The 16,328-nt window shown below is 46.7% G+C and overlaps 1 protein-coding gene across 1 annotated transcript; it reads right to left on the reverse strand.

The window, feature by feature from the left end:
- Nucleotides 1-5,828: 5,828 nt before the first annotated feature.
- On the reverse strand, nt 5,829-12,827 carry LOC110549529 (sodium-dependent glucose transporter 1C-like). Its single transcript, XM_021638754.2, has 5 exons — nt 12,717-12,827; nt 11,081-11,249; nt 9,765-9,881; nt 6,661-7,633; nt 5,829-6,629 (listed from the first exon to the last, which is right to left on the reverse strand). Exons 2-5 carry the CDS (start codon nt 11,100-11,102, stop codon nt 6,575-6,577), a joined length of 1,167 nt encoding a protein of 388 aa, XP_021494429.2. The 5' UTR covers nt 11,103-11,249; nt 12,717-12,827; the 3' UTR covers nt 5,829-6,574.
- Between the last annotated feature and the right edge of the window lie 3,501 nt (nt 12,828-16,328).

Below are 16,328 nucleotides of genomic sequence, written 5' to 3' on the forward strand. Positions count from 1 at the left end.
TCTTCCAGTTTCTTTTTCCCCTGATCCTCTCCTGTCCCCAAAGCCTGTGGAACCTCAGCTCCGCCCTCCTCAACTTTGCCCTGGCCAGGTGTAGGAAGTTTTATTTAGCCCATCAGGAGGCAAGGTAACACAAACATCATTTCTGGGTGCCTGAGGGATTGTTTGCAGAACGGTAAGAATCTGGAGTCGGAGGGGGAAATGATTAACAATTGATACAAAGTACCAGGCCATGGTACAAAGAACTGGGCACACACAGCCTTTATATAGGATTTTTTAGGGGGCGGAGCTTTCTAGGGCAGAGATTTCCAGAGTGATGACTGGCGGGATTTCAAGTCCTGAGCTTGAAGAAAGCTTAGGGATTGGTGGGGTTTTCTTTCAACCTTTTCACCAAAATTAGCATAAATCTGGGAGGGGTCCCACTGTGGGGCTGGAAATGGCCTTTATGACAGTTAGAGACTAGAATCGCCAGTTTGACCGTTAGAGAGGTATGGGGCCTATTGACTCATGCCCTAAGGGGATTACACAAACTTGAACTCTAAACAACTTTCCTTAACTAAACTATGAGCTTACACTAAAGGGTCAGATTTCTAGTTCTGGACCCTGGCAGACAGTGTCAGACTGTGAAACGCTCCATGTCTCCGAAGAATGGCTAGTTTATATACATTGTTGCCACAAATAGTGCAGGAGCTCACAGACCAGCTCCAGTTAAACAGGCCTTGCTCCCCAGTTCACTGCCAGCAGCAGCCATAACAGAGGCCTCAGGTGCTGCTGCTTTCTCTGTGGCTTCAGTTGCTCAGTTTCTCCAGGCGTCTGATCTCAGGTCCTGGGGCTGTGGAGACTCAGCCTCAGCTGCTCTGGAGTCCCGAGGTATTGCTGTTGGAGGTGAAGAGAGGCCAGCAGAACAGCCTTGAAGATCCCAGCACCCCTTTTTGGGACCACAGAGGGTGGCACGGGGGAGGGAGGGGAGCTGAAGAGCTGGAGGGGTACACAGGGAAAGATGTAGGGGGAGCCCAGAGGCAAAACTTGAAGCACCCCAGCCTGGCTGCTGGAGCTAAGCAGGAGCCGGGACACTTTGCTGCAAAGTATACAAGTTTACAAAGTATGCAGAGTAAACAAAGGGAGTTTTGCCTTGAAAAGCCAACAGGGAGACCTGTTTTTCATGCCTGTTCAGGTAACCAGTCCCCCTTCTGACTAGCTTCTATGTTCTAATTGGTGGTTGCACCATGCTCCAAACTCTTGATAACAGAAATCATATCTGATTTGCTTCCCAACATACCCCAGCATGCATGCAATAACTGGCAAGTGTCTGTCACTCAAATAATTGATACACAACTGACCATAGAAAGGGTTAAAGGCGTTCCCAAGGACTAGAACTGTCACTAGTGCTAGAGAAAGCAGATCTAAAGGTGTGGGGGGACTGGGGCCACATTAGAGTGGATAAACTAGCAGGGAGGATGTTAAACACACAGGACAGGTCAGATTATATACGGCAACTGTGAGAAAATAAAAACAGCTTAGTGAAAACAGCACGGGGTTTGGACACACAAATCCAAATGTCAGGGCTGGCAAGATGGCTTGGTGGGTGGGGAAGGGTTTGCTACAGAACTCCAGTGGCTTGATTCATCCCCAGAACCCACAGTGAGAACCGGAGAACTGACCCCCACAAGCTGTCCTCTGGCTCCCAGACACAGTGGTGCACCCAAACAGGCACACCACACAAACACACAATAGTTTAAAGGACTGTGGAGATGGCTCAGCAGCTAAGGTGCTTGCCCCCAACTGTGAAGACCTGAGTTTGATTCCTGGAACCTACGTGGTGGAAGGAGAGAGCAGACTCTCGTTATTTTTCCTGTCACTGCCTATTTATGCTGGCGGGCAGGAGGTGGTCAGGGGGCAGAGCCTGGAACTGCTGGTGTTTTGGCAGAACCTCCAGCAGCCAAACCCACCTTTCTCCCTGCTGAGCAAGCAGCAAACAGGGCCTCTCTTAGTCCCAGCTTGTCCTCTAGAGGGAGTTCACAGTAAAATCACCCACAGAGAGCACAGCTCCACCTGCCTGTCAATTAGCCTCTGCCCAGCAGGGGTTCCTGTTGTCTGAATTTGTGTGGCTCCTCAGCTCTGCCTGAGCTTACACCAACTGAGCTTAAAGGTCAGTGCTCAGGTCCCGCTGCGACAGTGAGTGGCCATGTCAGTGTACAGTGCTGGGCAGAGGTGATCTGGAGACACTGCAAGGCAATTCTTCAGCAGTCGAGGTTAAAATCCACAGAACCCAAGGCTTATTTCTAGCCCTGGGGACAAGAGGACACTGCAATCACGTTTTTGCTGGGTCCTTTCTGGTCCTGGAGCTGATGTGTTCTTGAGGGTCAGAAGCAGATGGCACTTTGCCCTCCTTCAGGATCGCTAAACACTTGCCATATCACAGGCCAGAGAGAAGCACTTTGCACTCCAAGATAAGAACAGCAGTATCATCTTACTGGTTGCGTTGAAAACAATAAACCTGAGCTCTAGTAAGGGCAGTTGTGTGGGTTTTCTGTACTTGCTTTCACTGTTATGAGGACTTGTGACCTTCATCATGAGCATGGGTGCCCACTATTACTCTGCTTCTAACACAAGACTGCAGACCCAGGAACATTCACAGTTCGTTGTTCTCCCATCAAATTTATTTTTCAGTTAAGCATACTTAGGCTCTCGGAGCAGGCGAACTGCCCTTTCTAGAATGCCTTTGTCTCTGAGCCAAAGTAAGTGTCAAGGCTGGAGAGATGGCTTGGTGGGTAACATACTTTCTGGGAAAGCCTCGATACCTGAGTTTGGTCCAGTGGATAGAAAGAACTGACTCTACAAAGTTGGCCTTTGATTTTCACATGCAGCACTACCATGCACACACACCCCCCCCCACACACACTAATAATTTTAAAATAAAACAAGGTTAAAAGGCCCAGAGGTTGTCTGGACTCAGAAGAGGATGTGCTCCTCCCCAGAGTTGAGTTTTCTATAAGTGAGAAGGGACTGAGCTGAAAACTGAAGCCCTCGGTTACCCCTGGGTATGAGGAGCTGTAATCTAAGATCTGACTCACCCATAGCAATGTTCCCTTAGCTCTACTGGATGAGCCCCATGCTGCTGTCAGAGTCCTTTTCTGGAGCTTTTTGTTGGTGTCAATGTTTAGGTACATTCACCCACATGAATTGTGCTAGCGGAAAAAAGAAAAAACTGCAAATGACGTACTTGGAAATTCTCAAACAGCGAACAAGACTGCAGCCACCTTGTCTCTCCATCAAGCTGTACTTGCTGCTCAGCTATATAAATGTGGTCTTGTAACCACATTTAACAGTGAAACTAGCTCTGCTCAGGAAGGGGTTACCTGCCATTTCCCCCTAGAGCAGCGCTCACTGAGCTCAGCAAGTGTTTGGCAGTTCCTCTGAAATGACGTGAGGAGCTTGGAAACTTTGCTCATGGCTTAGGGGTGTAATTGTATCTCCCGCCGAAGAGAGGTCCATTTATAGACTTTCAAGGGTAAATACTTTAGCACCTGTCATGCTGGATTAAAAAGTACAGTCTAGAGGGGGCACGCCTGTGATCCCCGCACTCAGGGAGGCAGAGGCAGGCGAATCACTGAGTTCCAGGCCAGCCTGGTCTACAAAGCAAATCCAGGCCAGCCAAGGCTACACTGTCTCAAGCCTCCCCACCCTCCTGCCAAAAAAAAAAAAAGCACAGTCCAGGGACAGAAGAGATGATCAGCAGTTAAAAGCGCTTGCTGCTCTCCCGGGGGACCAAAGTTCAGTTCCCAGCATCCACACATAGCGGCTCACAACTGCCTGTAACTCCAGTTTAGGGGGATCCAGCGCCGCCTTCTGGCCTCCACGGGCAACTGCACACACATTAAAAGTAAAGACCATTACCCTTCAGGTTGCCATTAACAGCATTCACGGAGCCCAGTCTACCCTAGACTGAACTAAAAGTGAAATTCCTTGCTGACCGGAGTGCTCCTGCTTTCAGAGCCGTGAGAGTGGGAGTGTGAGATAACCAGCTCTCTAGAGGGGAGCCGTGGAGCGGAACTAAGGCCAGTCTACTCACTTCTTCAGAGCCTGACCAACATCTCCGGAGGGCAGTCCCAACAGAACGGCGGCACTTACTCACCGCGTGCCAGGTCACACCGTCTCCTCTCAGCACCCAAGCAGAGATACACGGAGGCTGGGAGCCAAGGAAGAGGAGGAGGAACAGTAAAGAAGGGCAGGACTGCTTGAGAGGCTCACAGTATCCACGTCCAGGTCGGTAGGGCGCACAGCTCTCGGTCCAAGGCGGCCAGGTGTTGGTTTTAAACAAAATCTCAATCGTCGAGTTTGCCGATAAAGACTCGGGAGCCGGATGCTGGGGTGAAGGCCTGCTAGTTCAGCGAGGCAGAGGAAGCGCCCAGCCAACCTTCCTCCTCAGCTCACGTCCCGGAAGCCATCTTCTCCCTCACCGTCTCAAGAACCCCTCAACCTGAATACCCTTCCCTCCTACTTCCTGTGCATCTCTTTCATCTGTCCTCTTGACTTCCTCTTAGTCGCTACGGTTTTTTTCTATGTTCACTCCCTGTCAACTGGTTGTTTGCTCCAGTTGACCTACGGGTGACTTTATTTAAAGCAAAAAGCTCTCGGATTAAAGGTGTGTGCTAGGACTGAGCCACACCATGACTAGAAACAAGCTTTTCCAGTAAACAACACAATCTCTGGGTTCACAGTGTGATCTTATATCCTGCAGCACTCCGGCTACAGGTAGAGATTTTACCAGTTAAAATACACACCTTGGGCTTATTCTTTCCACAAATGTGTAACCCTTAAATCTCTTCCCGGTCCTGGTCCCAGGTTATACTTCAAACAATGTAAACAGATACAGGAGACTGCAAGTCTGGACCCTTGGGCACATGTGAGATTTACACAGCAAAGATGCTATCAGAGTTATTTGAGTACACCAGTCTTCCTCTCTTTCTGTTTCCCTGTTGGTTGCACAGAGCAGTTAATAGAAGACAGCGATGTGAGGATGGTGTAACTCTGATCTGTCCACCTGAGCTGCCTTTTAGAGGTGTGTTCTTTGATATGGAAATAGACCTATTGACTGATTGTAAGTCCATTTTGTTATGGGAAGAGAGCCTAAACCGGAGGGTAGTTTTGCTGAATAAACATTTAGCAGAATTTTTTTTTAGCAACCTTAAACTTCAATTTGGGCACAAAATGTTCTTTCTTAAACAGTTTCTGACAAACCTGGTGAGTACACTAATCTTCCAGTCATCTTGAAGGTAATACCCCTTTAATTCTGCTTTGTTAGGGAGGGTGGGGCTGGGAGGAGGGAAGGGAGGGGCTTATGACCGAGATGTAAAATGAATAAATTAATAAAAAATTCTTTGTGTAACTTAATATTACCTAAGCAAGTTAATTAGTAAATCCTTGATAGCATCAATTACTACTTCAAGTTTCTCCTGCATCAAAACTACTCTCTCCAAAGCTGGGTGGTGGTGGCCTTCACCTTTAACCCCAGGATTCAGGAGGCAGAGGCAGGCATATCCCTGAGTTCCAGGACAGCCAGGACTGTACAGAGAAACCTTGTCTTGAAAAACAAACAAAAAAGAGAATATGGACACTTGGTCATTTTCTCAGCAAAGGCCAATCCACGGTTCCACAAATCCACAGTGCCTACTTACTGGTGTTCTACCCAAATTCTCAAACACAACTTTTTTTTTTTGCACATGCCACAAAATAACATTTCCTAATGAGTCTCCCAAACAGGCATCTCATTACATGCTCCCACTGTATGAGAACACTAGTGCCACAAACAAGAAACCAGATAGGCATAGTTAGTATAACAAAAGTTATATTTTATTATGTTGAGGGTCATCACACAATGTTCCTAACTACAGTCCTATGCTCAAGGCTGCTCACCTGTGTGACCTATCTTAGCTGAAGGTCAGGTCCAATCTCTTAACAGAAGTCTCTGATTTGAGGATCTTGGGGGAGACTCTCCCACCACAGGGCAGATGAAGGTGTCGTCTCTCCATTGCTCTTGGTCTCTGCTTACATACTGTCCAGTGGGTGTCACGGGGTTCTAGCTGTGTGTCTGCTTATCTTGAGGGAGTGATGTCACTGAGTTCTGGTTATCAGGTGCAACCTTGGGTGTAGTGGGGATCCTGACTAAGCTATTTTTACATGTCTAAAAGACATTTTTTTTTTTTTTTTTTACTATGCTCATTATAACCTGGTACATTATGGAAGACTCTGGAAATTCCGGGACATGTTAAATCATTTCAGCAGTATTATGATGATCTAGAAACTTTGACCCCTAGAAATGCTAATAACCTGCTATGGCTCCACCTGGCCTGGCTTCTTCAAGAGTAGCAACTATTAAGTTATTAAATAGTTTGTCTTCTCCAAATATTTGTCCATTTTCCCCTGGTGTATCACAAGGAAGATACCACCATTAACTGGAGAGGACTCAAACACAGAGACATTTGGGACTTGCCTAAAGGCATCAGCTGTGGGCTTTATCAAATCAGAATCTTTCTAGAATTCTCTATTACAGAATGCCTCATAGTCTTCATTGCAACTACTTCAGAATCCATTCCATTCCACTTTTCTGCATGTTTCCAGGATTTTCTTTCTCATCATCATTTAACTCAGTACTGGAAATAAAAAGCTTTCTGGTCCTCACTCTTTCTTCTTCCTTTGCGCTGGCGCTTCAGGGGTAAGGTGGCTAATTTATACATCACAGGAAACAAAACAGCAGTGAAGATGGCTGACCCCAGACATACGTACAGAACTACCGGCAGATCTGGGTAGTGTCCCTGAAGAATCCCGATCACTGCAGGAATGGCCATTTCTCCCAGGGCAGCACCAATGACAAAGAATGCTGTAGATTTCCCAGTTAAGGTGGTGTACTGCTCAACCCAGGAAATGCCGCTGGGAAATGTGGCTGCCATTGAGGCTCCATACACAGATGTTGCAATCCAGAGACAAAGACGATTCTTGTCAAAAAGCACCAGAAATAAAGATGAGGCTAGATTGCCAATGTTGCTCAGCACGATCATGGTTCCAGGCTGTAAGAGTGTTGCAAAGAAGATGGCCAGGCCCCTGCAGGCTGCAAAGGTGCCCCAGAAGATGGAGTTCAAGCCAGCTGCCTCGCTTTCTTCCATGCCAACGTGGGTGGTGGCGAAGGAGAATACATAAGAGCCATAGGTCACCTCGGCTCCCACGTAAAAGAAGAAGAAGAGGAAGAGGAGGCAGAGCAGGGCCCAGTGATATTTAGCCCTTCGAGCTACCTGAGCAGATGCTGTGGCTTTCTCTTGCTTTGAGTGTTTCTTACAAAACAGACCAAAGAGAAAGACAGAAACAACTAAAATATAGGTGCCTGTGGAAGCATACGCCCACAGGAGATTTATGTCATCGGGTACCGCAAACACAGAGTCTGAGGCAGCTTCGGAGGATTGGTTCAGCATTAGAAGGTCAAAGTCGGACTCGCTGTGGTTCTGAGCAGATGCTGCTGTACCCCAGGCCAGTTTAGCCAGCAGGGGCGCCAGAAAGGCACCCAAGGCGAAACTGAAGTGCAAGGCTTGCATGTGGGGGGCTCCTTTGTCTCCCCAAAGATTCAGAATGAGGACGTTCCCACCTACCAGTTAAAGAAATGATTTCACAGGCACTTACTTAGTAGGAACATTCCATTGGTGTCTACATCAGGCTGTAGGAGTTTTGTGATGTTCTAAGTTTACACCAGAACCACCCTGTAACTAAGGAGCTGTAACCCACCGTCACCAGAGGATTGGCTTACATCTTATCTTCATGGAGTCTGCAAGTCAGTAAACCACCACGCCAGTCAGGCACATTAGAAATTATTTGTTATAACCTCACTAGAGAGTAATACTAATTGCGGTGGTTTAAATGAGGATGGCCCTCATAAGCTCATCTGTTTACATGCTTAGTCCCCAGTCAGTGAACTGTTGAAGATGGGGTAAGGGGTGTGGCCCTGGTGAAGGAGGTCTGTCACTGGGGATGGGCTTTGAGGGTTCAAAAGCCCACATCACAGTCCCTCTCAGGTTCTCTCTCTCTCAGTTACTGTTCCAGCGCTCTATCTGCCTGTGAGCCACCATGCTCACAGGTGGCCCTGGTAATGAACTAACTCTCTGAAACCGTAAGCAAACTCCCTGCTAAATGCCATCTTCTTCTATAAGTTGCCCAGATCATGATGTTTCTTCACAGCAATAGAACAGTAAGACACTGATAAATTTATCTGTAATTTTTGAGATAGCCCTCATATATGCTATAATGGCCTTGAACTTGCTACACAGTGAAAGATGAGCTTGGAATTTTGACACCCTGACCTGTACCCCTTAGGCACTGGGATTACAGTTTATGCAGTGCCAGGGACTGAGCTCGGAATTTCATGCATGCCAGGCAAATACTCTGCCCAACTGAACCGTAGCCCCACATCCATATGGGAATATCAGTTCCATACTAGACTGTTATCTCATGGTGGGAAAACTCTCAAAGCTTCCGTGCTTTCAGCTGGGCATTGGTTTCAATTGTAGAAGTTATATACTTAGCTCCAAACCAGACATTAAACACTGAGCTGAGCCGGATTGCCCTGGATTCTGGCATACTTGTTACAGGAAACAATAATAATTTTCAGAATTGTACACTGTACAGTTTCAACACCCGCAAGGCGAAAAGCCAGAAGCAACTGGTGTTCTGCTAACTTAAGACAATCAGATATTCCGAGACAAGCCTATAGGTCCACAGTGCCATTTTAATGAAGCTTAAAATGTCAAATATTTACATGATCTATCAAATCTCTTTTCTTCCTGTAGAGCAAGAAAGGTAGGGACAGAGAGCTGAGATTAGGGATAAGTAAAGAGCTACATATAATTTAGGAGGTCTTCAATGGTAGGGTGAAGATTTTCTGCTGTGGAGAAAGAAAAAACAACCAAAAAAGAAAGACAAGGATGTGATACCTGCACAGCCTTCTCTAAGCCCAGAATCTGGGGTGCATGTTAAGGTGAAAGGCCGCTTTTGCAGCCATGTAATACTTCTGCCCTTGTGTGGTGCTTTAGCTGAGAATATCTGCCAAAGTCTCTGGCATTTGAGTACTAGGTATCCAGTTGGTGGCACCAAGTGAGTAGGTTTAGGAGGTGGCCTTGCTTGAGGAAGTGTGTCGCTGGGGCCAGGCTTTGAGAATTTAAAAGCCTCCAGCCATTTCCAACTGCTCTCTCAGCTCTGTGCTTGTGGTTCAAGATGTGAATCCCCAGGTCTTGCTCCTGCCACCATGCCTTTGCTCCCCAATCATGGACTCAAATTCCCTAGAACTGTAAGTCCAAATAAACGCTTTCTCCTCTGAGTTGCTTTCATCATAATATTTTATCACAACAGGTACAAAGTAACCAATATACCTTGTTTGTCCCATCAGAGCGTTATTTTTCTCTTATACTAAAGTGGTCAAACTCTTTCCCAAAAGAAAAGCCTGCCCATTTGCATTATAATTTCTCACAGAAAGGGAGTCTTTCCATGTGCAGCTAACCCAACAATCCTCAAAATCCTCAAAGCTCACTTCATAGTTAGATGTTGGACAACTGGTGCCCTAATTGTCAAGGAGAAACGCTGCTGAAGTCTGATTCTGATGTGTGGGCCATGCCATTTCACAATAAGACAAGTGGCACTGTGATTTCATACCAGTTTACTTTCCGTCATAGTACTGTCCCCCACCCCCTCACCCAGATTCTGGAAATGATGCTGAAGGGTTCACCAACCTGTATCCACAACACCAGCTGAAGCACCAAAGACAGACATCATGACAATCAGTATGATTGCCTTCTTGCAGAAAGGAATGAGATAAAGCCCAACTGTGGTAGCCAACATTGAAACACCTAGAAAAAGATAATAAAGCCAGCTATAAACACAAGTATTCTTCAGGGTCCTAAGTCAAAGAAACATCGTAAAAAATTAAAAAAACAACACTAAATTAAAACTGTCTGGTTTTAGCCTGGGCATAGCTTTACACACCTTTAATCACAGCACATGGGAGACCGGTAGCTAGATCCCTATGAGTTGGAGCCCAACATGGTCTACAGAGATCGTTTGCAGCTAGCCAGGGCTACATAGTGAGATCTTGTCTCAAAACCAAAACCAAAAAAGGTAAACCCAAATCACAACAACAACAACAATGTTTGATCATGACTAAATGAGAGATACAGTGGCAATAAGTGATGGTTTCATCTACAGCTTTTATAATAGTTATGGACCATAACAATCAAACCGCTATGACTTGAATATAATTCTATCATTACTAATGATCAAACTAGAAATTATAACAAAAGATAAATTGTATAGTGTGTGAGTCAGTCCCAAAGTATTTCTTCAAAAAGGATTTTTATAAGGTAACAATGTAAACACAAGAAGTAAGACTCAATCATTATAATAGATTATAGGAAAACTTTACCAGACAAGTTGGCTTGTGGGATAAAAGACAGGAAAAAAAAAAAGTCTTTCAATCCATGTTAGAAGTAATAATGATTACTCATTCATCAGCAATAAATCAACCTTGCTTCCGAAGCACTTTTAGTATAGTAATCTAAATTGTATTTATTCACGCCTCTTTTCCAGGGTCGAGATCCAAGAAGATTGGTCTGAGCTCAACCCTGACAGGAGCAGCAGGGCAGAAGTGCAGCCTATATCATTTCTCTACTGTCCCCTGTCCCTTCATCTTCAAGCCCAAGGCCACGAAGCCTGGCCAGGTTCCAAGAACGATTTCTGATCATCATGGCCCCAGATCCTCACCCCTCCCCAGATAAGCAGGGTTGCATGGTCAACCAGTGCATGTGCCTGGAGGAAAGCCTAAAGTTCCACACTAAAGGTCAGCGTTGCTCACACCCAAGAAAGAGAAAAATCTAGTTTCTAGGGGGTTCAGTATGGATTCCATTCAGCAAAGGCTAAGGAAGCCCAGCCGCCATTTCCCATAGCCCAGCCTATGCCCATTTCCATTGCCAATCATTCTGCAGCCCATGCTTTTGATGTTCAGAGTCTATTGGAAGTTCATTGAAAAAAAAAAAAGTGATGTTTACGTTACCCAAAAGTAAAAAATGGTTCATATAGTCAAGGAGAACTCCACCAATCAGAGTGCCACCTAAAAATCCAGAGGCCCGGCCCACAAAAATGACAGAAAGGCTGCTGATGTTTTGGTTCACATTTCTTGCCAAATCTTGAAATGTAGGCCCAAGGATGGCAACGCTCAGCCCCTAAAATTTAAACAGAAAAGAGCTGTAAACTTAGAATCATTGAAGTAACGTTTATTTAAATGGTGGTCTTTCCATTATAAAAAATGAGAGGGAGAATTACAATATAATATAGGGGTTTTTTTTATTAAACCCTTCACAACTAGAGGTATATGCTCCTGTGAGATTTCTTCTACTCAATTGTTTTTTGTTTGTTTTTGGTTTTTAGAGACAGGGTTTCCCTGAGTAGCAGACCAGGCTGGCCTCAATCTCACAGAGATCTGCCTGCCTCTGCCTGCCTGAGTGTCCAGCTTCTACTCGATTTTTTAATTTTATTTATTTGGCTTTGGTTGAAATTCTTTTTAGATTTTGAAGAACACCTGAAAAGAATTTTCTGTATTAATAGTTAACAAGATCTATAAAATTTATTCTCAAAGTATCTTATTTTAAATCTACTCCATTTATGACTAATATAGTAATTTAGATGTCAAGATTTAAATTCTCAAACATCAACTTATTACTCATGTTGGTTATGTTTTTTTTTTTTTAAAGCAATACTTCTGGCATGCATGGGTTTCTTTCTCTGAACTACACACATTCAATATGCTGGAAATCAACTATGTGAATATTTCTAAATCTGTAGGTTTATATAATAAAATTCCAAGACCACCAGGAAGGCTTTTTATAAGACCTTTTAGTAAATTTCCATAGCCATGTACAAAAAGGCTTTATCAATAAAATGATGCCTGTAAGAATGTGTTGGCAAGAACCAAGAGGGCTGAAGAGAAAATTCACTTGGTGCCTTTAACAAAACCGTTTCTAAGTCATCTGTCTACATTTCAAGAGCAACGGTGTGCCCCAAACCAAATGTGCTCCCCATCTTAGCATCCCGAGGAGCGAGGCAGGTGTGGGTGCTCTGTACTCCCAGAAAGTGGGCAGGAAGCACAAGCCCAGCAGCGTCTACCGGAGGAGGCAGTGTCTAAAAACAATCTCAGAGACGCTGCGCCCGGCGACACGCCTGCGCCACCCTGCGGGCTAAGCGCGCAGCTCCCGGCTCTCACTACCTAGGGGATGCAGAAAGTCACTTTCCCCTCGGGGCCCCTTTTTTCCGTCTAGAAAACGACCAGTTGACGGAACTTGCTCAGGCCTCCGGGCAGAGGCCGCGCGGCGTCCAGAGCTTGCGCGGACGGTTGTGGAGCGGAGCAGGGGAAGGTCGGGTGGCCCTTGCTGTAGCTCCTCCGGGCGCACCCAGCTGACCAGTTGGGAAACACATTAAAGTGACCCGTTTGACTTGACAAAACAAGCAAACAAGCAAACAAACAAACAAGCCCTCCAAGATCACAGCTGTGCCCGTTTCCAAGACGGGGAAGCGGAGCCCCACGGGGAGGGGTGCACCCGAGCTCCCGCTGCGCAGGCTGGGGAGGCCGGGCCGCAGCCGGGGAGTGCCGGTTCCCGGCGCCAGCCCGGGAGGGGGTCAGCCCGGGCTCTCACCAGCCCCACGAAGGCGGCGTACAGGACCAGCGTGACGAGCCAGCGCAGCGCCGCCCCCGTCCGGCCGCCGCGCCCCGCCGCCGCCGCCTCCGGCTCGCTGCGCGGCGCTGGCACCTCGGCGTCCTGCAGGAGCCACAGCCCGGTGGTCGGGGCCCGGGCCCCGCGAAGCTCCAGCTCCAGCTCCAGCGTGGCGGGTCCGAAGGGCTCTGGACTCTCCCAGCCTCACCCCTCCGTCTAAGAGCTGCGCTCAGCTCTGCCCCACCCCTGTGCCCGGCCTCTCCCCGCGCCGCCCCCCCCCGGCGGCCGCACCTCGGGGCGAGGGCTCACAGGCAGCCTCAGAGCCACGCCAAGCCCCCAGGAGAAGCTGAGTCCCGAGGAAAAGCCCTACTAGACACACAGGATGAGCCCATCCCCTCCACCCTGGGGTCACCTGCAGAGAGGAAGGAGGGGGAAGGCTTGACCCTCACAAACTACCCAAAGCCCTACCCTGACGCGTGAGCTTTTGTATGCGCTAATTGATCCTCAGGATGCTACTACCCACTCAGTCCACAACCCTGGAAGAGCAACAGAGACAAACACAGGTTCAAAGCTGCGGTTTCAGAAGTCTCTTCCGATTCGGCACGTAGTTTGGACAAAGCATGGTGTATCAGATGGCTGAGTAAAGTTTTGCAAGCTGAGGTCTTAGCTTCTTCACGGGACGAGACAACTTTGATTAGTTTGGTGTTTATCCAACACCCCCACCTCCACCCCACCTCTTCACAGGCAGGGTACACAGCTTACACAGCGCCATCCGTGTGCGGTAGTTAAGCCTTTCCAAATTACCCCAGTCGTTTACAGCAATCAGCTTCCAACTTTCACTCCAAGGCTTTCCTTCCAGTCCCCATTTCTTGCAAAGACTCTCACAAAGGCCGCCATAGATTTCCAAAGCCACCGATTTGAGAGTTCCGGTGTGTGTGTGTGTGTGTGTGTGTGTGTGTGTGTGTGTGTTCTGAAACAGCAAAGTCATGACAACTAATAGGATTTTAAAAACCAGAGTCGTGAGCTGTTTGGTGGCCCTGCTGCCTGGGAGAGAGTCTGGCAGAGGGATCACTTGAAATCAGTTCATGGCCAGCCTGTACCACACAGTGAGAATTTGCCTCAAGTGTGTGTATTCACACGATGTGTATAAAACAATGAGAATCAGACATGTAAAATAGGATTTGATATATATTTTATATTTGGCTGAAAGAAGACAAGTAGGTAATCATTGGCTTCGTGATTCAGCCTGTTAGGAAAAGCATGTGAAGAAAGGGCTATGAGAACAACTAGGAAAGAGGAATTGCTTCTATTCGGGAGGCTTGAAGCAGGTTCCACGGAAAAGACATGGTCGTTGGGATCTTTGTAGAATAATAGAATTGTCCATGGGGAAGTGAGTATTTCAAATGAAAAGTGTTAGGGAGCTGTGCGGAAGTTAGAGGGTGTGGGGCATCTTAAGTTGGACAACGCCGGATGCTGGGAGAACACGCACACAGTAGGACCACAGTTCCCAGCTGTATAGGCTTTACAGGAAGAGACCGGAATCAAACAGCCACACCCAAAACATAGAGCTGTGCTTAGTACTGATACAAATGAAGGGACCCGGGAGTTGTGGTTTCAGAGACCCACCGTGGCTTTGGGTGTTTCAGAAGGTATCTTTAAGGAAAGTGCGGGTGCTGAGGTGCTGTGGTATGAGGTGATGCGGGAGACGTAAGTGAGGGCACAGTGTAAAGAGCTCTGGAGGACACACGCCTAAGTCTGGTCGTTAGCAATTCGTTCCTGTTGACCTACTGAGATTTAATACAACAATGAAACATTCTCCAGGAATGTCTGCCTTCATGACAATTCCTCTTCCTCACCTCAAAGTGAGCTCATCCCATCCTCAAGAAATCTTTCCCCACTCCTGTGGCACCCATGCTGTTGCCACCATCTTCCTGATTATCTCTGGGAAGACTCCAACAGCACACCTTGATACTTCCCTTTTTCTGTTTCCTCAGTTTATCTCAAGTTCTGCCAAAATTACTTCTATAAATAGTTCTAAAACCAGTCCTTTTCCCTATTAGAAGGTTGACCCGAAACAGATTTGGTTTAAAGATTTAATTGAGAAAAGGCTGAACTGAAAGAAATTTGGTTTAAAGATATAATTGGTTCCTTTTTTCCCTTCCCCTTTTGCAGTAAGATCTTACTGTGCAGCTCTGGCTGGCCTCAACTTCTCACCCTTTGGCTTCAGCTTGACAAAACTGAGATTATGGGTACAAGCCACCAGACCTGACTGTGATAGTCTCTGATGGGGTTTCTAGGACCCAACAACATCCAGGAAAGGATTGGCAGTTAAGCCGGGCATGGTGGAGCACACCTATAACCCCAGCACTAAGGAAGCTGAAGCGACAGTCACATAGTCAAGGCCAGCTGAGGCAACAAAACAAAGAAGCAAGAAGCTCCCTCCCCCAGCAACTGCTTGTTCAGGGAGCTGAGCAGACACATTTGGCTTTATATGCAGTAAAGTGCCAAAACAGCAGAAACAAAGGAAAGCAAAGCAGTTCTTTAAAAATTACTCATGTTAGACAATTAAGAGGCATCATCATCATGCCTGTGAGCCCACTATGAAATCGTGAAGTCAGATGTGGCATCTAATTTGGCATCCAGCACATTCCCGAACGAGTACAATTCCTCACTCAGAAAGTTGGACATGGTGGCACACACCTTTATTCCCAGCACTCGGGATGCAGAGGCAGGCAGATCTCTGCATTCGAGGCCAGCCTGGACTTGAGAGGAAGTTCCAGGACAGCCAGGGATGTTATACAGAGAAAGCCTGTCTCATAAAACAAAAACAAACCAACAAAGGTGAAGTCCTTCAAAGCTTTGGTAGATAAATCGTTGCATTAATTGAAGAATTAAACACAGCCAGGAAACTGGAGTAGTCCCTGGAATAGAGCGGCTGTGTAGCCAAGTATGAGCTGAAGCCTGATTACATGAAGCCAATACCACACTAATAAAACAGATATGCCAAGATGTCAGCTTATATGAGGCCAGCATGAATAAAAACATAGCGTAGCTTAGTGAAGAGAGACAGGCTTTGGAGTCATGCAAATCTCAGACTGAATTCTGGCTTCTTTTCTCTCAGCTTTAGCACTCAGGAGAAACCTCCTCTCTAGCTACCTCTCCCTCTATAAAAACAGTGCCCAGCAACCCCTTCCCACAGCGCACATAAAGATTGTCCCAACCCATACTCATGAATCAGGCTTGAGTTGGAACTGTCTCACTCTTCTTGTCTAAGTGCCAAACAGGACATGTGTACTGACAGCAGGCTTCCAGGTGCTGGGCCTGATGGAGACAGAGAACGAGGAGGTGAATCCAGTTACCGCCTGGCACGCCCTTCAGAGAGCCTCCTGTCTCCTCTGAGACAGAGGAGCATCTCTAATCTTCTCCATGAAGAAATTTTTCAACAATATCCACACTAAGTCACGTAGCAAATAACAGTTTCATTGATGAACTGGTAGGTTTAGAAATTGTTTTAAAGTTCTTGAGAGAAGCTGAAAAGAAAAAAAAAAAAAAAACAACAACATGGATTGTGCGCGCCATTTCTACAGCTACAGT

Source organism: Meriones unguiculatus, chromosome 20 (assembly GCF_030254825.1).
Source record: "Meriones unguiculatus strain TT.TT164.6M chromosome 20, Bangor_MerUng_6.1, whole genome shotgun sequence".
NCBI lineage: Eukaryota > Metazoa > Chordata > Mammalia > Rodentia > Muridae > Meriones > Meriones unguiculatus.

Bases quoted from the DNA above. Each gene is read 5' to 3' on its own strand.
- LOC110549529 (XM_021638754.2), bottom strand. From the start codon at position 11,102: ATGAACCATTTTTTACTTTTGG. The intron at 9,882-11,080 runs GTAACGTAAACA...ATCTTTTTCTAG, and splicing joins GAACCATTTTTTACTTTTGG to GTGTTTCAATGTTGGCTACC. The intron at 7,634-9,764 runs GTTGGTGAACCC...TTTAACTGGTAG, and splicing joins AGCTGGTGTTGTGGATACAG to GTGGGAACGTCCTCATTCTG.